Genomic DNA, 21894 nt, shown 5'->3' on the forward strand with positions numbered 1-21894 from the left:
GCTGGCAATGACATCACGCTGAGGCCCTCAGATTTGTTCGATTTATGAATTACTGCTGTCTGTAATATCATCAGGGATGGAGGAAACCTGCAAAATTATAAACCCTTTCTTTACGCTTGTGAATTCACACTGATGACTTCATAACCCAAAGGTGGAGACTGAACAGCAGCAAGTCAGGCTTTTATTTTGACAGGCTGTTAATCTGTCTGTGTGCATGTGTGTATCCTCCCTACATGATGTCAGGAGTGGTTGCCTTGGCAACGATCCCTTGTCAACAAAATAACAGTATAAATCAAAGGGACTGGCAACAAGAAGTATGTCACACCCACACATTGGCAGGTCTGGCGTCTGTCCAGTTCTTCCAGCATCCAACTGGTTTTCACTGAACAGCTGCACAATCACTAGGGTGGTAAAAGTGAAGACCGGGGACCTCCTAGAAGTCGCTGACATTTCATCATTGATTTAATTCTTTTTTCTTCATTTTCTTTCACGTGTTATAAGATTGATTAGCAACTAAGATATTTTCTGGAAATTTGGCGAGCAAATCATGTCAAGAACTGTTTATATCAACAGTGTATCTAGAGAGAGGCCAGTGACATCATCCTGCAGGGTGGTGACATGGCACTGGCTAACATGCGACCCAATCAGCATGCATCAGTGATGACTGCAGGAAGTGGAATCACAGTAAGGAGCTGCTGAAACTTGAGTCATGTGACCTCTTTACTGCTGGTCATGGTAGTCCCCAGAGAATTGTCTTGCCCTCACCTGTTGGCAATGAACTGCGGAGCAGCACTTGGTCATGCTAACGGGTATTTATGTGGTTAAGTTGGGGCAGCAACTCTGTGTTGGTGGCATTGTGATAATGATGGTGTGGTGCTGGCATGGCGGTGTGGTGATAGGAAAGAATCAGAATCAGGCTTCATTGTCACTGTACTGGGGGGTACAATGACCATCGGTAGTTCCCTCCCAGAGCCACCGTGCACCACAATGACAGATACAAAATACAACAAATAAAATTATATAAGAAAAGACAAACAATAAAATAAAAGATAGAAAAAGTAATTTTCAAAAGTGCAGAGAAAATTTAAGGTACAGTCCAGGATGAGGTAGTTTGAGGGTTGTTGAAGGGGGGGGGGGTCTCCTTGGTTCTCCTGAGGCAGTGGTGGCGTGTTGATGGTGAGGGTGTTGGTGAGGGTGTAGTGGTGGTGATGATGGTGAGGGTGTAGTGGTGGTGATGATGGTGAGGGTGTAGTGGTGATGATGGTGAGGGTAAAGTGGTGGTGATGATGATGAGGGTGTAGTGGTGATGATGGTGAGGGTGTAGTGGTGGTGATGGTGAGGGTGTAGTGGTGGTGATGATGGTGAGGGTGTAGTGGTGATGATGGTGAGGGTGTAGTGATGATGATGATGGTGAGGGTGTAGTGATGATGATGGTGAGGGTGTAGTGGTGGTGATAGTGAGGGTGTAGTGGTGGTGATAGTGAAGGTGTAGTGGTGATGATGGTGAGGGTGTAGTGGTGATGATGGTGAGGGTGTCGTGGTGATGAGGGTGAGGGTGTAGTGGTGATTATGATGGTGAGGGTGTAGTGGTGATGATGGTGAGGGTGTAGTGGTGGTGATGATGGTGAGAGTGTAGTGGTGGTGATGATGTGAGGGTGTAGTGGTGATGATGGTGAGGGTGTAGTGGTGATGATAGTGAGGGTGTCGTGGTGGTGATGGTGAGAGTGTAGTGGTGATGATGGTGAGGGTGTTGTGGTGATGAAGGTGAGGGTGTCCTGATGATGATGGTGAGGGTGTAGTGATGATGATGATGGTGAGGGTGTAGTGATGATGATGGTGAGGGTGTAGTGGTGGTGATAGTGAGGGTGTAGTGGTGGTGATAGTGAAGGTGTAGTGGTGATGATGGTGAGGGTGTCGTGGTGTTGAGGATGGTGAGGGTGTAGTGGTGATGATGGTGAGGGTGTAGTGGTGATGATGGTGAGGGTGTCGTGGTGATGAGGGTGAGGGTGTCGTGATGATGATGGTGAGGGTGTAGTGATGATGATGATGGTGAGGGTGTAGTGATGATGATAGTGAAGGTGTAGTGGTGATGATGGTGAGGGTGTCGTGGTGTTGATGATGGTGAGGGTTTAGTGGTGATGATGGTGAGGGTGTAGTGGTGATGATGGTGAGGGTGTTGTGGTGATGATGGTGAAGGTGTAGTGGTGGTGATGGTGAGGGTGTCGTGGTGATGATGGTGAGGGTGTAGTGGTGATGATGGTGAGGGTGTCGTGGTGATGATGGTGAGGGTGTCGTAGTGATGAGGGTGAGGGTGTCGTGGTGATAATGGTGAGGGTATAGTGGTGGTGATGATGGTGAGGGTGTAGTGGTGATGATGGTGAGGGTGTCGTGGTGTTGATGATGGTGAGGGTGTCGTGGTGGTGATGATGGTGAGGGTGTAGTGGTGATTATGATGGTGAGGGTGTAGTGGTGATGATGGTGAGGGTGTAGTGGTGGTGATGATGGTGTGGGTGTAGTGGTGGTGAGATGGTGAGGGTGTCGTGGTGATGATGGTGAGGGTGTAGTGGTGGTGATGATGGTGAGGGTGTAGTGGTGATGATGGTGAGGGTGTAAAAGAGTATTCGGTCCATATCCTCTCCCCTTTTCCTATTTCTCCTCTCTCTCTGCCTCCCTCTTCTCCCCCCTCTGTCTATCTCTCCTCCCTCTCTTCCCTCCCTCTCTACTTGCTCCATTTCTTCTCCCTCCTCCTCCCTGCCAATTTTATGACCCTCCCCTGACGTTGGGCAGGACGTTGCCTTGGTGATGGGATAAACAGATGATAACAAGCAGCTCAGAACTCATTTGAACGCCACTAAGAGACGAAGGAGGAACGAGAAGAAGAACACGACGACACAGACAGAGACAGGTAAGACGCTGCATGGGACAGTGGTGTGTGTGTGTGTGTGTGTGTGTGTGTGTCTTGTTGACATGTTTTTCTAGAATCAACTTTACTGTCAGTCCAAACTTCCCATGAAGTTATCAATAAATTACAGACAAAAACACAGATCTTGTTAATCATTATTGAACAAAAAAAAAAACAGTTGTGAAAAATGTCCATCAGTGACACACAAACACACACACACACACACACACACATATAGCTTTAGGGCTTGACATCGATTTTATCATAAATTTGAGTCAAGGTTAGTGGTGGTGGCTTTGCAGAAAAAAAAACCCTTATTGATAAATAATCCGTTCAGAAATGTTGAAGGTGTCTTCTGGGACACTTTGTCGTCAGTGGATGAACAGCGCTTTTATCCAAAACGCCTGATTGGCGAGTGGGGGGAGCCCATACCATGTGACCTAGTAACTTTAAAAAGTTCAAAAAACAAGCGCACAAAAAGATTCTATCTTTCAGTTGAAAGCACAGAATGAGAGAATGTATGAAGTGAAGTACTTACAGTGACACACCTATGGTGACATACCTGTCGTGATATCCCTGCGATGACGTACTTACCCAGTAAAAGTGGCCTACGAAAAAGAGAGATTCTAATCGCACCTTCATCTTCAGATCTTTCCATCATGGCAGATAAAAGTGACAAGGAGCAGTTGCTGGTCTCCTTCAAGAAGTTCTCTGTCCATGGAGATGCAAAGGCCAGCGGGAAAGAGCTGAACGGGAAGAACTGGGCCAAACTCTGCAAAGACTGCAAGATCATAGATGGCAAGAACGTGAGTGCCACCGATGTGGACATCGTCTTTTCCAAAGTCAAGTGAGTGAGTTTTCTGACCTGCATCAACGACACAGAACTGTAACTTCAAATTTAGTTTGTAAAGGAACTCAGCATTGTGATGAGCTTCGCTGGCGTTCTCCTCACAAACATCTGTAGAACCACATTGTGAAAATAAAAACTGCTGATGGGTCAAATGCGTCCGCCACTAAAGAGACATTTGTGTGTGAAGGCAGAAGACATCGCGCGTCATTACCTATGAGGAGTTCCAGCGAGCGCTGCGGGATCTGGCCCTGAAGAGGTTCAGTGATCAGTGTCTAGAGGAAGCGGTCCAGTCCATCTTTAGACTGGTAGAAGAGGGAGAACCGACCAATGTGGGTGTGACGGTGAGAACACACTCTGGTGCTGACACTGCCAGTCATGACGTTCACTTTATCAATGCTTATTTTCTCGAAATGCAAGTCAGCCAGTCGCCATTGCTCGTTCTCCATGTGCACATTGAAGGTTCAGTGCTAACCAGGTGACCCATATAATTCGCCCCTCCCCAGCCCCATTATCCTCGCCAACCACACACCCTAATGGATATTGATAGGACCAGAAGGTCCTTCCCTGCTGTTCATTCAGGGCCTTTCTCAAACCGCCTCTGATCCACTCCACCTCTGTGGTTTGGGACATTCTATATCAACTGACCGTGAGGGAGAGTGGATGATGAAATGCAGAGCATCAGTCCTCCTCCTCTGCTCTTGCTGAGGTGCTCCTGGTTGGCCTGGTGCTGTTCTGCGCTCTTAGGGTTCTTGTTCACTTATTTTTGGACAGATGTGCAGTATTCTGTCACAATAATACCCTCCACTGCATGACACTGTGGCAAGGTAAGAGTTAAAAGGGGCGGCCTCCAGTGGTCAGGAGTTTGACTTCATACTGAGTGAAACTCTTGATGAACGGTGAGTAGATCAGGAATTCAGCCTCGATAGCTCCCTTGTGCAAAACACCACCCTCCTCCTCCCATCGCCTCTTTTCAGCCCTCCAGTTTCCTCCCCTCGTCCTTTAAGCCCTTCAACACAAGAACATCCCCAGAGACATGACCAGCACCTGCAGAGTGTAGAGGTGTTCTTGTCGTGAGGCTGCAGACCTCAGACCTGCAAACATACTACATGAGAATGGTGACTCTGCACTGGCGAGGCTGTAGGAGCTCTGGAGTCTTTGAAGCTTTGACAAAAACCTGTTGATGCTGTTGGAATGAAAGAGTTAACATGTTGTGTTGCATTCAAACACATTTATAACACAACACATGAGAAAAGTAGTAAAAGAACTGCGTAATGACATCAGAACAAGTACTTGAGGATCTGACATGTACCAGGATGAGTCAATGAATAAGACATGAACAAAATGTGAGTCTGGATCAATGTGGGTCTGATTTCTATGTTCATATTTAGAAACACACGTAGTTCGCCTCCATTCTGACACATTGCTACATGACAACAACATAGATGTGTAAACGCTGTGCCTTGTCATGATTAGAACGACTAAATCAATCATGTTGATTATTTGGACACATCTCTCTCTGTGGGTGCTGAGTCTCTGAGGTCATCTGATGTTTCACTTGAATTCATCCACCTGCTGTGACAAGTGGAGTCCGGTGGATGGAGGTGTCTTTATTTCAGAGTGAGATACAGAGAACATAGAGTGAGAAATACATGTCTGACTTTTTATTTCTGTCAGAAAGCGACAAAGACAGCAGCGGTGGATCGGCTGACTGACACTTCTCGGTACACCGGCTCCCATAAGGAACGTTTCGATGAGAGCGGCCGGGGCCGAGGTCGCCATGGCCGAGAGGAGATTGTGGAGAACACGGGCTATGTAGGTGCCTACAAAAATGCCGGGACATATGAAACCAAGATGAAGGGAGAGAAATAAGGTGGAGTCCTCTGCTGGAAGTTGATCTCCTCCTCTTCCATCTGGATCAAAATTTTACCTTTCTGTGTTTGTGTGTTAGGCTTCAGTTGGGTATGCCCAAAGGTCAGAGGTCACATCCTACACACAGCTTTAGATCAGACCTGTAGAATATAATGAGATGCTACCATGAGTCCTGGTGTCTGTCAGCAGGACTGATGGTCCTGGCTCTCAGAGAGTCTTCACACTTGTCTCGTTTAGTGAGCTTGAATTTAACTTTGCTCTGTTGACTCTCTTGGTGTGGTTCGTTGGGGCGGGTGTGAATACAGCAACAGAACTCAGACGTGGACCAAGACCTCCTTGAGGAAGCGGTAAGAACATGATCCGACCTGAATCCGACCCAAGTTCCAGACACATTGTGCATTCTTAGAAAGTTGCTGTGTAATCAACCATCTGTCAGCTGTGCATCATAAACCCAGAAGTTACCTGGAGTTGCGCCTTCATTTTCAAAAATGTCAGATATCCCAGAAGACAACAAAACATCCTTTGTCCATCTACAACACATGTGACTTCTGACCAACGAATAAGTGACAGCTCTCATGTGGCTTTTGTTGATCCACTTAGGAGCGCTTAATCAGGTCTACCTACTCATCAACTGATTCAGACCAGAGCAAACAAGCTGCAGGTGTGAAAATGCCTTTAAAATGTCTCCGTCGCAAACCGGAGGAGCTGTGGAGGGTTCAGGCCTCAGTGTCTGGCACTTGTATCCCTCCGCCTTGCAGCAGTAACCCTCAGCGTCAGTTTCCCTCCATGTTTGTCAACTAATAAACTGGATCTACTTCTGTGTTTAATAAAAGCTTTGACATGTCCTCTTGGTGGAATAGAATTTGTCAGTCAATCATTAATGGGGACAAACATTTTTACTCCACTCATTGATAATCACTTGAAGCTAAAGACCAGTCAAACCAAGGGGCAGCCGACACAAATTTAAAAAGTGATTCAACTGTTGCTGAAAGGAGTTTATTTCAGATATTTTACAAGGTTCTTTTACAATCACAAACATGGAGATTCACAAACACATCAAATACATTTCTGAAGAAGGCAGGAAGACAAAGTTGCACATAAGAATGAAACTGATGTAAAAATCCCTTTTCTCCTCAGAGGCAGAGGAACCGTAGTTCTTTGTGAACAAAGCATCCCAATGGTGGCGCCATTTTTACGTCACTACATCAGGATTGAATGGCGCATCATAAACAGGCCTCAAACTTAGTGTCACTCAGCCAGAAAACACATCTCCTTTTATTGGCAGGTAAAGCTTCATGTCCTCCATTCTGTTATTATTGAATTGGAAGAGGTTGATTAAAGCCAGAGGGTTTAAACCCTCACCACTGGAATCTTTGAACATTACAACTGAAACAACTGCAAGTGATCCTGCGGTGTGTCTGTTGGCAACAAAGTGCATCGATAACAACGACCAGCAGTTGTTATTATTGAGCTAATTAATTTCCATAATCACTGACCCTTTTGCTCAATATTGGAACGAATGCAGTCCTTCTGGTCCCGATCAACCATTTAGACACAGGAAAATGGGGCATCTTCTAACCCAGGGGTTGGCAACATTGGGCCATCAAACAGGAAACACATTGTGCTGGATTATTCTCATGAATTTGAGTTTTTATTCAAATCAATGTACTTTGAGGACACGCGAAAAGATCCCCTTTTAACCAATTGCTGATGTGTAGTGATGCAATCAGGTGTGATAGCAGCATAGACTCGCTGTGATTCACTTGGAGCAGGTTGCGGGCAGGATGGGTGGTCCAGTTCTGACCTGTGGGCTGCATGTTGCCATTCCTACAGAACAGGATAAAAAATGATCAGCAGGGCTCCCTCAGTACACTTGGCTTGTGATGATCAACAGTCAGAATATCTGGAACCCGTTCTGGTCTGCCCCTCTTCTGGCCTTCCGAACACCAAAACCAGGTCTGTGACACTGCTGGATGATGACAACGTCTGGGGCCGCTTGATCTTTGTCTTCATTGTGTTGCTGTTGAGACTCTTTGAGCGAAGTGTCGGGTACATCCTACCCTTCACCAGAAGCTGCTCATTGTCTTCATCAGGTTCCTCATTCCCTCTGTCACCATCATTCCTGCCTGATGTTTCCCCTGCTGGCCAGCACGTTCCCTCCTCAAGTTCCTGTTGGATGTCTCCACCCATTTGAGGCATCCTGGGATATGTGGAGTCTTGCGGGTGGGTGGGGCTGCACACAGTGCCCCTCAAGGACTTCCTGCTGGAGGACGGTGAGGGCAGATACTTTGTGACCCTTGACCTGTCCAGCGGGTAAGACACTGCTGCTTCCAGTCTGTTTTTTTCTGTGTGTCCTGGTTTCACCTCAGAGACAGAGTCAGATAAGCCAGGACAAGTGTGCATGTGTCTCTGGTCTGGGTCACAAGGGGAGATCAGGATGTCTATATTGGACAAAGATTGAGTTCTGTCCTTCAGCCCATTGACCTCCAGAGTTGAGCAGAAATCCTTCACTGAGAAGTCACCTGGAAAGAGGAAGTCAAGCTCAGACAAGACTCTTAAGGCTGGTGAAGCTAAGGAGTTAACAGCATGATCAACTTAATTGAGCAGATTCTGGATCCAGTTTCCTTAGAATTTTTTGAGCCGTTATTCCATTGAGTGAACCAGTTTACAGCAGTTTTGGATGGAAACACTGATCAGATGTAAAACTACGTAGATCATTTAGCTAACAAGGTAGCTTGGCTGCTAACAGAACAAACTTCCCATGAACCTGTCCTACCTGCCTCCATATTGTCTATCCGTCTCTCTGGACTCAGTTGGACCCTCCTGTCAGTGCTTTCTGTTTCTCCAGACACAGAAACTCTATCATCATGCTCCAGTGGGTAGCGGTAGAGGCTGTACCCATCAGCACTGTTGATGCTACTGTGGCGAAGCAGAGTGGCCGGCTCACAGACAGATGATCCTCTGGAGCGTGAGCGGACAAGGTCGGCTCGGTCAACACCTGCCAGCTTTTCCAGAGCGTTCAGCATACGGCCTGAGAACTCCTCCAACTGAGCCAGGCGGAGGTCCACAGTCTGCAAGGACGCCTTCATGGAGTGCTCCCGCTCATTGACCTCCTCAAGGCGCATGAACATGTTCTCCACCCTGACAAACACACACACACACACACGCACACAGATCAGAATTTTACAGTCCAACAGGAAGTGGTCATGTCAGGGATGCGGTGTGTTTGTAGTCCATCAGGAAGTGGTCATCTCCTGGCTCCTCCCCCAGCAGCCAATAGGATTGCTCCATGTGATTGTGGGTGATTGAATCAGTAAATCAGCTCTGGTGAACAAAAGTTGATGGTCTTGCAGGTTCAGTTCATCAAGATCATCTTCAAGTCTCTTCCCTTTCCCTCTTTATCTCTGTCACTCTTTCCTTCTGTCTTTGTCTCTGTCCATCAGTCTCTCCTCCTTTCTCTCTCCCTCTTTATCTCTGTCCCTCTTTCCTTCTGTCTCTCTGTCCTCCTTCATTCTCTGTCTTTGTCTCTGTCCATCAGTCTCTCCTCCTTTCTCTCTCCCACTTTATCTCTGTCCCTCTTTCCTTCTGTCTCTCTGTCCTCCATTCTCTGTCTTTGTCTCTGTCCATCAGTCTCTCCTCCTTTCTCTCCCTCTTTATCTCTGTCCCTCTCTCTCCTTCTGTCTTTCTGTCTTCCTCCATTCTCTGTCTTTGTCTCTATCCATCAGTCTCTCCTCCTTTCTCTCCCTCTTTATCTCTGTCCCTCTCTGTCTCTCTGTCTTCCTCCATTCTCTGTCTTTGTCTCTGTCCATCAGTCTCTCCTCCTTTCTCTCTCTCTTTATCTCTGTCCCTCTCTTTCCTTCTGTCTCTCTGTCCTCCTCCATTCTCTGTCTTTGTCTCTGTCCTGCTCTCCTGCTCTCTCTCCGTCCCCACTGATCCTGGATCTGCTCCACCTTCCTGCTGGTAAAGGAAGGTTCTGGTGGCTGCTGTTGCAGGATGTGCTGCTGATGGAGAATTGTTGGGTGGAGGTTCATTGAAGGAGGGAGGTGCTGGACCTGTTCTACTTGGACAGAGTCAGGACAGAACTTTGGTTGGGGTTTGGTGACACAAATAAAACAGACTTGACTAATGAACCCTCTGATGCTGGAAGCCTGGATGCTACTGTTAGCAGTGCTAAGCTAATGGTAGCCTATGAAGGAACTACACCAGGGTCACATGACTTCAGGGTCACCACCACGAAGCTTCGGCCTCTTGTGTTTCCCCCTGATGACCTTTAATGACCTCCATGACCTCTGTAGGCTCCTCCAGACTCTTGTTAGCAACCCAGGTTTTTAAGACTCCACCACTCCACCATGCACCGGTCTGGTGTTTACTGGTGGATCTGATGTAGACCTGAACCTCCACCATCCACCGGTCTGGTGTTTACTGGTGGATCGATCTGATGTAGAACTGAACCTCCACCATCCACCAGTCTGGTGTTTACTGGTGGATCTGATGTAGAACTGAACCACCACCATCCACCAGTCTGGTGTTTACTGGTGGATCTGATGTAGAACTGAACGTCCGACATCCACCAGTCTGGTGTTTACCGGTGGATCTGATGTAGAATTGAACCTCCGACATCCACCGGTCTGGTGTTTACCGGTGGATCTGATGTAGAACTGAACCACCACCATCCACCAGTCTGGTGTTTACTGGTGGATCTGATGTAGAACTGAACGTCCGACATCCACCAGTCTGGTGTTTACTGGTGAATCTGATGTAGAACTAAACCACCACCATCCACCAGTCTGGTGTTTACTGGTGGATCTGATGTAGAACTGAACCACCACCATCCACCAGTCTGGTGTTTACTGGTGGATCTGATGTAGAACTGACCGTCTGACATCCACCAGTCTGGTGTTTACTGGTGAATCTGATGTAGAACTAAACCTCCACCATCCACCAGTCTGGTGTTTACTGGTGAATCTGATGTAGAACTGAACCTCCACCATCCACCGGTCTGGTGTTTACTGGTGGATCTGATGTAGAACTGAACCTCCACCATCCACCAGTCTGGTGTTTACTGGTGGATCTGATGTAGAACTGAACCACCACCATCCACCAGTCTGGTGTTTACCGGTGGATCTGATGTAGAACTGAAGCTTCTAATATATTCAGTTGCTGGGAACCACACAACTGATTTCAACCATAGTTCAACTAGGAAAACTGATTAAATGGTTTTAGGACCTGTTCTCCTGGCGTTCTATTGTTTGTTGTTGTCATCAAACATACTGAAGCATTGATTGACAAGGACTGACTTGGAGTCTCCTCAAAAATAGACAACAAATCCAATAACTTTCTCACCTCTCAGACGTGACTCGGATCCTCTCGTTATTGGAGGACTGTTTCTCATCCTCTTTCTCTCGGAAATACTCCTCCACACACTGTTCCTCGAACTCATGGAGACCTTTCAGCTCGTCCACACTGAGCAGCAGCTCTAAGCACATACACAAATGCATGTATACACACGCTTTAGCTCATCATCGTCACTATCATCATCATCAGTAATTGTCAGTAGTAGCCAGTAATGATCTTACGAAGTCGTCTCTGGCGGTCGTCCTGATCACCCTCTGGTGTGCGGCGGTGGCAGCGGCAGCAGAGTCTCCTCAGGATTATATAGATGTGGGCGAAGATGATGAGTGGCGGAGGCAGGATGGGACGATCATGGAAGGTCATGATCAGCTGGTAACGCTGGAACTTCCACACCTGGTTGGAGATGGACTTAACCTCAAAGAATGTGTTGCTGTGGAGAGACAATTGATGTTTGACTAACAGGAGCATTGTGATGTGTTTTAGACAAATGACAAAGGTACTTTATTGACAGCTTGATCAAGAAATGAATATTTATTGGTGCTACTGAAAATGTTTCCTGACACACGGTCCTGCTCAGAGGAGGCAGTGCCGGGAAGACTTTACTGTCAGACCCAGTTTTGCCCTTTGACTTGCCTTTGGATGTATGAAATAATACAAACACTCAAATCCATGCCCACTACCTTTATATTTCACCTCACCCCCTATTAATATGCTAATGAGTATGAACAGGTTCTGCCGTCCCTTAATTGAGAAAAACAGAAGAGGAAGAAACGTTGTTCAAAAGTGAGAGGTTGAGTCTCGAAAATCCTCCCACCTCTAGCCTGCTTCTGACCTGTGTCTGATCCAACTGTGACCTGCCTAAGACCTGCCTGTGACACAGGCATGTTTGACTGACTGTTGAAGTCATACATCTAGATGATTTTCTGCTTATGCCATGTTTCAGTGGGAAATCTACATGTGTCTACTGTTTGGAAAGTCAGAACTAGGTTGCTGGTTCTGTTTGGGGTCTACAATGGCTACGAGAGTGCTTGTGGGACTGACTTAAAGACAGCAATCAGCAGGTTGACCAACAGAATGTTTGCCACCAGCAGGTAACACGCCATGATGGCAGGCGTTAGCCAGGCTCCGGGGATGCAGGGAGGCAGCTTCTTCCCATCCTCGTCATACATGTTGTCACCACAGGGAGCTGAAGCAAACGCGCACGCACGCACGCACGCACGCACGCACACACACACACACACAGACACACACAGACACACACACATTAACCCAGACCAAAACATCCATGAAGGAATACAAATGGCGACATTGATTGTTAATGATACGTACGATTGATCTCCATGGCGTAAACTGAGAAGGAAGAAGACAAGAAGAGCAACTCAATCAAACTGTCACTCAATTAAAAGAACAATAGATCAATGATCAATGAGTATCGCATTTTTAATTATGTATCAATGAATTCATGTTCGTAATTATAAACAGGAAGACAAATGAATGATGATGATGATTTGTGCCCAGTGAATGTTGCTGCTACTTTCTCTTTTTCTCATCAGCTTTGGTGGGCGAGCAAAGGGAGGTAGGGGCCAGGTGAGGTGGCACGATGGCTCAGGTGGGAGAACATCATCAGCTTTGAATCATCTTCTCAAAAGTTTTATGTACTTAGCTAAATATGTTCATTTTACATGTAATTTGTCACATCTGCCAAGAGGTGTTTGATGAAGTCAAGAGGAAGTTGCTGTTGGTTACTAACTCAGTGACACTGAGAGGAGCGATAAATAATCCAAATGATTTCATTACCAATTTCTGCTGTTATGCCCTTGTGCTGATGCTGTTGCCTCATCTTTGCAAATCATTGGTGATGCAGCACTCCGTTCAACATGCATGAAGTAACCAATCAAGCCCTCAGTCACACATTCAGACATTTTCACTGACAAATTTGATTCAAGTCAACTTTTGTCATGTTTCTTCACATTCATACAAATTTCCTTGCAATGAAATACCTGCAAGTAACATGTGCTCATATAGCATTAGCTTAGCAGTAACAACAACGCAAGCAGTGCGGCTCCGAGGTCGTGTGGCTATCTAGCAAGGGAAAGTTTGCTGGTTTATGCTCACGTCCTCTGGTGCCTGTGTTTGAGTGTCCTGAAGCAAGAAACTGAACCCCTGATTTCTGCTGATCAGCTGTGTGGTGCCCTGCATGGTGGCTCCACTAGTGAATGAGGCTACAAGAGGTTTGAGTCCCACTGAGGGAGAATCGACACATGCATTGATTTACAACCTGATCTTTGGGCTGCATATTTGCATGCAATGTACTCTATGAATAAATTAATACTGACTGTACTATGATTACATTATAAGAACACTAACACATATCTAATCCAATGGGAATATATATATATATATATATATACACACACATATTCCCATTGGATTGGGGTTAGATTTATCTGACAAATAACATAAAACTCCAATGTTTTGAGTGAAGATCATCATACGTGTCAGAATTTGTTGAGGATTCAAACAGAATGAAGCCACGCTCCCATAGTGGTCCTCTTGATCATTATCTATCACAGTTAGAAACATTTCAATTTCATGTGATCACATTCTGGTATGATGTCACAAACAGGCCATCAAGAAAATGCAGCATTACTTTGAATCAAATTTTTTCCCTCAAAAAATTGAGTATCTACAAACTCAAACAAATGTGTCAAATTGACCATAAACAAAAATCTTATGAAGCAGCTTTCTATTTAACTACTCATATATTTTGAAATACTCCAAACTTTCATGTAAAGCCAGTGAGACTTTACATCTCCGTATCATCTTCAGTTTTCAAGATCATTGACATGATTCATGAACATTCACTCACAGCGCAGCGAGCTGACGGACTCTTACTATGAACTCTAGTCTTACGGTCTATGGAGTCTGCAAACACCTCGCCGTAGATCATCCAGTAGGGCATGTAGAAGATATTCCGAGCCAGGCGCCATGTGGGTTCCTCATCGGGGTGAAGGATGGCCTGTCGTGCCACACCGAAGCTCATCAGCACCACCAGCATGATGACCACAAAGTACAGCATGTCAATCATCTGAAGAGACGAAGAAGCTTCATTTGCATTTGCTTTTGATTGTTTGTTTGCATAAAATATTCTGATGTTCCAGTCCTTTCTTGAACAGGACATGTTCTACTTCAAGGTGATACATTCTCAATTCTGTCAACTATTTTCTAATAACCTCCGTATGAGGTTTCAGAGCATGATGGTTTGTTGTGCTCAGAATGCTTTAAAAACATGGCTAATTTGAAATGGTTTAACATTGCTACAATGCTATGATACAATGACTGTCTTGGACACAAAATCTTAAGCATTATGGCTAACATTTCCTCCAAACAAGTTTTTATAACATTTACAAAACAGATGTTTGAGAACATATTTGTAATGATCATGTTTTTGAAATGAAGGGTTCACAAAATGTTGTCAAGTCAATTTGAAGTTATCTCATGACACTTTACAGGTAGAGCAGGCAAGGCAGTTTTCTTTGTAGCCTGTTTTCCCCACCAGTTTGTCTCCAGGCTTCATGGCATCATAACAACATCCTCTGCCCTCAGAGCCTCACATCGACTGAGGAGAAACTCCATAGAAAACCTTTAACAGGGAAAAATGGGAGAAACCTCAGGGTGAGGAGGGGAGGAGGATCCCTCACCAGGAGGGACAGACGTGCAGGAGATGTTGGTACAGAGAAGACAACAGTTTATAACACAGAATGGAGGAAACATGGAAATGTGAATAACAGTTGAAGAAGGAAGCTTCTGGAAGGGGAGGCAGGGAGAGCAAGCCAGCTTGATGGGGGACTGGATGGTAGACTGGTTCATGGGAGGGGAGGCAGGGAGAGCAAGCCAGCTTGATGGGGGACTGAATGGTAGACGGGTTCATGGGAGGGGAGGAGGATCCCTCACCAGGAAGGACAGACATGCAGGGGAAGTTGTTACAGAGAAGAAAACAGTTTATAACACAGAATGTAGGAAACATGGTCCAGGACAGTGTTGTTTTTGGCAGGCATTTTAGATTTAGTTTTAGTCTCAGTCTTTGGACTAAATGCTTCTTAGTTCTAGTCCCATGTTCGTCATTTCTATCCTTGATAGTTTTAGTCCACCAAAACTCAAAGGTTTCAGTCAAATATCAAAGATCCTCTCAACAAAGATGTGTGTGTGCTGAAGAGGCCACTCCAGTGTTAGAATGAAGCACTGAACTGATCCACCTTCAAAGGGGAGTTTCCCCTCTTTTTCTCTCTCTACCTTTTACTTTTATTATTTTGTTGCAGAAGCAGACAACACACTGGCCCACAATAGGAGTATTGTATCACAATAAAACAGGATTAAACTAAATAAAAGCACACTTGACTTCCATGTGAACGACCTCATGTCCTCCATGTTGGCTTCAGCTGCTGTTATTGGTTAAAGCATCCAGGTGTGTTGCTTAGACAGGGAACAGCAGCAGGTCTGAGGACTCCCGTGTTTCCCAGTCCCACAAACACGGGTCAAAGCACTCCACCTGCCCCCCGTCCACAAATGGACAGGGTTTTATTCATAACATGCTAGATTAATAGAAGGCTGCTTTAAACCAGCCAACATTAGCGGCCCTGGCAGCCCCGTTCATTCTAGCTTTAGCATGTAGCACTAGGAAGCGCTCTCTGCTCCACGGGGAACCACCACCACCACCACCACCACCAAACTTTAGGCTTCATTCAAACAGAAACTGCATCTCAGGGCGAGCCTCACAGACTAAAGCTACGCTTCAATCATCCCTGTTCACCACCCGACACCGCTGCTGCTGCCGTGGTGAGAGTCTCGTCCTCTGCAGACAGGCCCAGACTGTGTGTGTGTGTGTGTGTGTGTGTGTGTGTGTGTGTGTGTGTGCGTGTGCGCGCGTGTGTGTGTGTGTGTGTGTGTGCGCGCGCGCGAGAGGCTTTTAGTGGGTGTGCACTGATGATGGGGGCGTGGCCAGTAGGACCAACAGCTCCAGCTGGCTCCATGCTGATGTTGGAGCTCTTGATGGACATCGCACGCTTGTTATACTTGGCGGAAAAAAACGCATGTTTTGAAACTTTGATGGTCCACCAACTAACAATTTAGTCTGGTCTCGTTCTCGTCAGACGAAAATGAATACACTTTGGTCACATTTTAGTCTTCACAGGGCGATGGTGACGTCCGTCTTAGTCTCATTTTCGTCATGGAAAAAAGGGTCTGACGTCGTCGTTGTCGTCCAGCGTGACGAAAACAACACTGGTCCAGGACAACACTCCTATGAATTTACACCCAACAATTCTCCATCTGCAAGCACATCCTGCAACAGCGGTGACGAAAACCTTCCTTTTAACAGGCAGGAATGTCAAGCAGACCCAGGATCAGTGGAGATGGCCTTCTGCTTTGCCCGGTTGGGGGGAAAGAGAGCAGGAGAGCAGGGCAGAGACAAAGACAGAGAATGGAGGAAGACAGAGAGACAGAAGGAAAGAGAGGGACAGAGATAAAGACAGAGAGAAAGGAGGAGAGACTGATGGACAGATGGGGATGTGAGCAGGTGGAGCTACGGGTGGAAGCTGGAGCCTCTTCAGGTCTGGAGCCTCCTCCAGCATCATCAGGATCTGGGATGAGGGGAGAAGAAGAGGAGTAGCAACACGTATGAGGACAGGAGGAGGAGAGAGAAGCCCAGTGCATCATGGGAGATCCCAGCAGTCTGAGCCTATAGCAGCAGATCTAAGGGCCAGCCTAAGCAGTCCTGACTATAATCCTGATCAACAAGGAAGGTCTTAAGTCTGCTCTTAAACATAGGAGGGGGTCTGGGTCCTGGACTGAAACTGGGAGACGGTTCCAAAGGAGGGGAGCCTGGTAGCTGAAGGCTCTGGCTCCATTCTACTGTTAGAACTCTAGGAAGCAGCAGGAACCCTGCATCCTGGGAGTGAAGGGTTCTAGCTGGATCATAGGGGACTAGGAGCTCTGTCAGGGATGAAGGAGCCTGACTGTTGAGGACTTTGATGGTAGAAGAAGAATTTTAAATTCTGTTCTGAATTTGACAGGGAGCCATGCAGAGAAGCAGTCAAGGAGAGACCTGGTCTCTGCTACCAGTTCTAGTCAACACGTGAATCTTTAGGGACCAGCCTGGTAGGAGGGAGGTGCAGTAATCCAGCCTGGAAGTGACAAAAGCAGGGACTAGTTTTTCTGCATCTTCTTGAGCCAGGATGTGTCTGATCTTAGCGATGTTACGTAGATGGAAGAAGGCGTCCTGGAGGTTTGTTGAATGTGGGAGTTAAAGGGTCCTGGTCAAAGAGAACTGCTAGGTTCCTTATGGTGGTGCTGGGGGCCAGGGTGGTGCCATCCAGGGTACCTGTCTCATCAGATCAAGGTGGTCCTCAGGTGACCTCAAGCTGCACTGAGATCTAATCAGACCAGTACAGAGACCAGTCCCTCATCTGGTACCAGCAGGAGGTCACTGGTACCTTTGACTAGTTCTGTTTCTGTGCTAGGATGAACCTGGAACCTGACTGAATCCTCCAATCAGCTGTTGCTGTGGAGAAGTCCCAGAGCTGTTTAGCAGCTGCTTTCTCCAGAACCTTGGAGAGAAAAGGAAGATGTGATGTTGGTCTGTAGTTGGTAGAACTTCTGGATCCAGGCTTGTTTTTTGAGGAGGGTTTAATTCCTGCTACTTTAAAGGACTGAGGGACGGAACCAGATACCAGCGCCACATTGATCATATCTAAGAGGGAGGGGCTAACGAGGGGAGAGAGTCTTGGAGCAGCTTAGTTGGGATGGGGTCTCTGAGACATTTGGAGGTTTAGAGAAGGACATTATTGAACTGAGCTCATGAAGGCTGATGGGAGAAAAACTATCCAAGTGTGTGTCTGGTCCTCCAGCTGCCTCTAAGGTTCTGGGTTCTAGGGGCCATGTTGTCAGCTGATGGCAGCAGGAGAAGAAGTTTCTCTCTAATCAGGAGAATTTTGTCATTAAAGAAGTCCATGAACTCTTTGCTGCCCAGGGAAACAGGACTACTTGGTTCAGTAGAGCTGTGGCTCTCTGTCAGTCTGGCTCCAGTACTGAAGAGGAACCTGGGTTCTTCTTGTGTTCCTCTATTAGTGCTGAGTAGTCGGCTGCTCTGGTTCTACCAAGGGCTTTCTTCTCGGCTCGAAGGCCATCTTGCCAGACTACATGTGACTCCTCCAGTTTGGAGTGGCGCCATCTTCTCTCCAGTTTCTGGTTTCTTGTTGAAGCTGTCAGGTTCCAGAACCGTACCAAGGTGCTTGTTTCCTTGAATTCATAGTTTTCTGTTTTAGTGGGCCAGTAGAGTCCAGAGTTGTTGCTAAAGTGGGATAAAAGGATCAGTTTGGGAGTGACTAAGGTGGACAACAGCGTCCTCTGTTACAGTGGGACATGACACTGAATTTAGCACCAATGGAACCACTTCCCTAAATCCAGGTGTGGCCTGATCAGACAAACATCTGGAAACTACAGTTTTCCTGAGTGGAGTGTCGTTGATCAGTCCAAATTCCAAAGTGATTGATTGGTGGTCTGATAAAAGCGTTCTGTGGAAACACAACCAGATGTTAAGCTTCAGTTCCACATGTTAGGAGGAGGTGGAGGTGTGGTTGTGACAGTGAGAGGTTCATGGACAGACTGATGGACACCAGTTGAGTCTAGGAGAGAGAGAAATGCAGTACCAGACTGTGGTTATCAACATCCTCATGAATACTGAAGTCTCCTCCAATCATGACTTGATCTGATTTAGAACTAAACTGATCAAAACTCTGAGAATTCAGATCAGAATCCAGAATCAGGACCAGGAGGACGGTCCTCAATCATCAATCAGAGAGGCTGGAGAGTTTCCAGGCTGGAGGAGACAAACTGAGAATCAGGCTCTCAGATGAATGGAAACTTCTTCTGGTTTGGGATTTATTACTAAACTGGTATCAACAATGGCAGCAGCACCACCTCCTGGGCCAGAGCCTGGAGGAATGTGAGTGTTCCTGTGACTGGAGGAGTGGATTCATTCAGACTAGCATCCTCATCGTCACCAGCCAGGTTTCAGTGAGACTCAGCAGGTCAACACAACTGTCAGGTATCACTTCATTCACTGGTTCAGTTTTCAGCCTCAGAGGTTTGATATTTAATCGTCCTCATCTAATTCTGATATTCTGTTGAGTTAATTTAGTGGTTGAGTTAACTTTGATGAGGTTTTTCTGATTGACTCCTCTGCAGTAGAACTGGAGTGAATGAACTGACGTGGTCGGGGGACAGACATAGTCTCAGTGGGGGTTTGGGTGGGTAACTGCCCCCTAGTGGACTTACAGAGAAGCGTGTAAGACAGCAGCTCTGCTTCCTGGTCTGAACTCTGGGTTCTCAGGGTTCAGGTTCTATTATAAACTGGGTCATATTTCTAGAAATGAATGTTGTCTTTCCTAATCAGACCAGGTCTCCCCCAGAAAGTTTTCCAATCATCGATGAAGCCCACTTGGTTTGCTGGACGCCACCTCGACAGCCAGCGGTTGAACGACGACATGCGGCTAAACATGTGGTCGCTGGTCCGGTTAGGCAGGGGTCCAGAGACACCACGGAGTCTGAAATCGTCTTCTCAAATGTACACACCGACTCAGTATTAATTTTTGCGACCTCTGACTGGCGTAGTCGGAGGTCATTACCGCTGATGTGAATAACGATTTATCGTATTTACGTTCACTTTTAGCCAGCAGTTTTATATTTGACTCGACGTCGCCCCCTCTGGCCCCTGGAATGCACTTGACTCTGGTCGCTGGTGTCGCTAATTTCATGTTCCTCAGAATTGAACTTCCAATTACCAGAGTGGTTTTCTCGGCGGGTGTGTCGCCGAGTGGGGACAACCTGTTAGAGATGTGATGCGGTGGTTGGTCACTGACAGCAGGCTTCTGTTTCGGACTATGCTTCCTTCGGACAGTCACCCAGCCGCCCTGGTTTCAGCTGGGGGAGCGCTTGGCTAAGCTCGGAGCTAAACTAAGGCGGTCCGCAACAGCTAACGGGGACTGGCTAGCTCTAGCAGCTGATTGTTTGGATCCATCGGTGCAGAGCCGCCGCAGGTCCAATTCAACCTCGCTAAGCCTCGCCTCCAACGCTACAAACAAACTACATTTAACGCACTTATCAGTACCACTAAAGGAGGCTGAGGAGAAACTGAACAGTGGCCCACTGAGCAGGAGAGAGGAGAGCGAGAGGGGGAAGCCATCGCTAGCTTAGAGTGGAGAGTTTACAGAAAGAAAGACTGTCGCTACAAGACAGACGGTCTTTAAAACATCAGGCAAAACAAGCAAATAGATATGTAGTTTTAGCAGGAAATTAGTCAACAAAATAAGGAATAAGCTGGGACGATCACACTTTAGCTAGCGCAACGAAGCAAGGCAGTATGTTCAGCAATGCAAAAACAGGAAGTGAGGTCACATGCTTACTGCAATGCAGGTAGAGTCTGTTGTCAGAGGACCAACACTGGCCCTGAAAGTCTTCTAAGGCTGGCTAGTTTCATTGTACTTTAGAACTGATGGTCTAAAAAAGTTTACATCTTTTAATATAATTTGTGTTTCAATTGTTTAACTCTATGTTTTTGCCAAATGTCTTTAATATATATTTTTGGAAAAAATAAAATAACAGCAAATAAATAACAACAAAATGTATTCTTGTCATTGTACCATCTTGCCGATCATCATGACGTAGGGGCCCAGGTACTTGTTGACCCCGAAGATGTCGAGGACTCGGATGTACCAGAAGATGATATCGACACAGTAGATGACACGTCCGTAGCCCATGTAGGGTTCGTTCTGCAGCCGCAGCAGAAGCCCCAGCAGGAAGACCCAGATGGCCACCAGGTCGGTGATGTTCCAGTAGTCCTCCAACCACACATTGATTTTCTGTTTCAGCTTCCCTGGCTCTGACATAAGGATCTGAGAGTGGCGAGTGAGAGAAACAGGGCGCCACCTCTTTTTTAAGGTCATTTAACTCATCAGGTTCTCCTACTGACTGGATTTAAAGTAAAGATTCATTAGTTTTGTTTTACAAAAATAGTCTTACTGAATCATGACCTTGTACTGTACTCGCTGGTCCATAATATTGGAGGTTAAAGCAATCAGCCAATCAATCAATCAAATTATAAGATTAAATCTATAAATCTTGCAAGTGCATGTGATCTGAGGTGATCTAATATCTTAATGTGACAGCACACAACAGCTCACGTTAAAAAAACAATTGTGTAACTCATCTGTCTCCCCAGGAAAAGTCATATGGGATTTAAATGGAAACATTTGATGTGAGGGTGGCAAGGTGGTGCAGTGATTAGCACTGTCGCCTCATAGCAAGAAGGTTCTAGGTTGGAGCCCCAGCTCTCTGTGCCTGCATGGGTTCTCTTCTGGTACTGTGGCTTCCTCCCACAGTCCAAACACATGCAAGAGGGGACGAGGTTAAGTCGTTATGTCGGCTAACAGGAAGTGGTGGAAGTAATAAAAAAACTTAATCACTGAGATCTTGTGGAAATCTGTCAGAACCACTTAAAGTGGACCAGCATGTAATGTGGTGTGTTCCAGAATGCCAGACATGTTTACCTGTCGGATCTTCTCCAGTCCCAGAGTGATGATGTAAGAGATGACAATCCACTCTTGCAGTGAGGGCCAGCGCTCCATCTTCACCAGGATGATGTAGTTATAGAGCATAAGGTAGACCAGGTAGGAGATCTGAAGGAACACATGCTGTCATCTACAAACATGTTTTAGTTCCTGCCTTCAAATTAAGACGGACCATTAAACAGACATTCCCTTAAAAATTCCCATAACAGCATGAATACACCCTCATCGTCCTCCAAATAACATTCACCAAGACTTTCATAACAGGACAGATGTTGGGCGGCATGGCTCAGGGGTAGA

At 46.4% G+C, this 21894-nt stretch overlaps 2 protein-coding genes across 4 annotated transcripts in view; one reads left to right on the forward strand and one right to left on the reverse strand.

The window, feature by feature from the left end:
• Window positions 1-2817: 2817 nt before the first annotated feature.
• tppp3 (tubulin polymerization-promoting protein family member 3) lies at window positions 2818-6454 on the forward strand. 2 transcript variants are annotated; one of them, XM_086196128.1, is made up of 4 exons: window positions 2818-2904; window positions 3550-3748; window positions 3939-4092; window positions 5426-6454. In XM_086196128.1, exons 2-4 carry the CDS (start codon window positions 3561-3563, stop codon window positions 5618-5620), a joined length of 537 nt encoding a protein of 178 aa, XP_086052254.1. In that variant the 5' UTR covers window positions 2818-2904; window positions 3550-3560; the 3' UTR covers window positions 5621-6454. The 2 variants fall into 2 exon arrangements, with proteins under 2 accessions (XP_086052254.1, XP_086052264.1); XM_086196138.1 differs by having other exon boundaries at window positions 3939-4080.
• Window positions 6455-6637: 183 nt separating this feature from the next.
• LOC147269865 (transient receptor potential cation channel subfamily M member 1-like) overlaps window positions 6638-21894 on the reverse strand; it is a 51307-nt gene continuing 36050 nt past the window's right edge. Inside the window, exons 21-30 of one of the 2 annotated variants that reach the window (XM_086192025.1) lie at window positions 21577-21705; window positions 20671-20922; window positions 13886-14060; window positions 13468-13536; window positions 12302-12322; window positions 12014-12158; window positions 11197-11402; window positions 10964-11096; window positions 8397-8761; window positions 6638-8142 (exon numbers count right to left, since the gene is read on the reverse strand). In XM_086192025.1, coding sequence (XP_086048151.1) covers window positions 7508-8142; window positions 8397-8761; window positions 10964-11096; window positions 11197-11402; window positions 12014-12158; window positions 12302-12322; window positions 13468-13536; window positions 13886-14060; window positions 20671-20922; window positions 21577-21705 — 2130 coding nt within the window. In that variant the 3' untranslated portion in view covers window positions 6638-7507. The remainder of the gene's footprint in view (window positions 8143-8396; window positions 8762-10963; window positions 11097-11196; window positions 11403-12013; window positions 12159-12301; window positions 12323-13467; window positions 13537-13885; window positions 14061-20670; window positions 20923-21576; window positions 21706-21894) is intronic. The other variant, XM_086192033.1, reaches the window with a different exon arrangement.

Source organism: Aulostomus chinensis, chromosome 2 (genome assembly GCF_037954235.1).
Source record: "Aulostomus chinensis isolate RoL2024-O1b breed Wild chromosome 2, RoL_Achi_v1.0, whole genome shotgun sequence".
Classification (NCBI taxonomy): domain Eukaryota; kingdom Metazoa; phylum Chordata; class Actinopteri; order Syngnathiformes; family Aulostomidae; genus Aulostomus; species Aulostomus chinensis.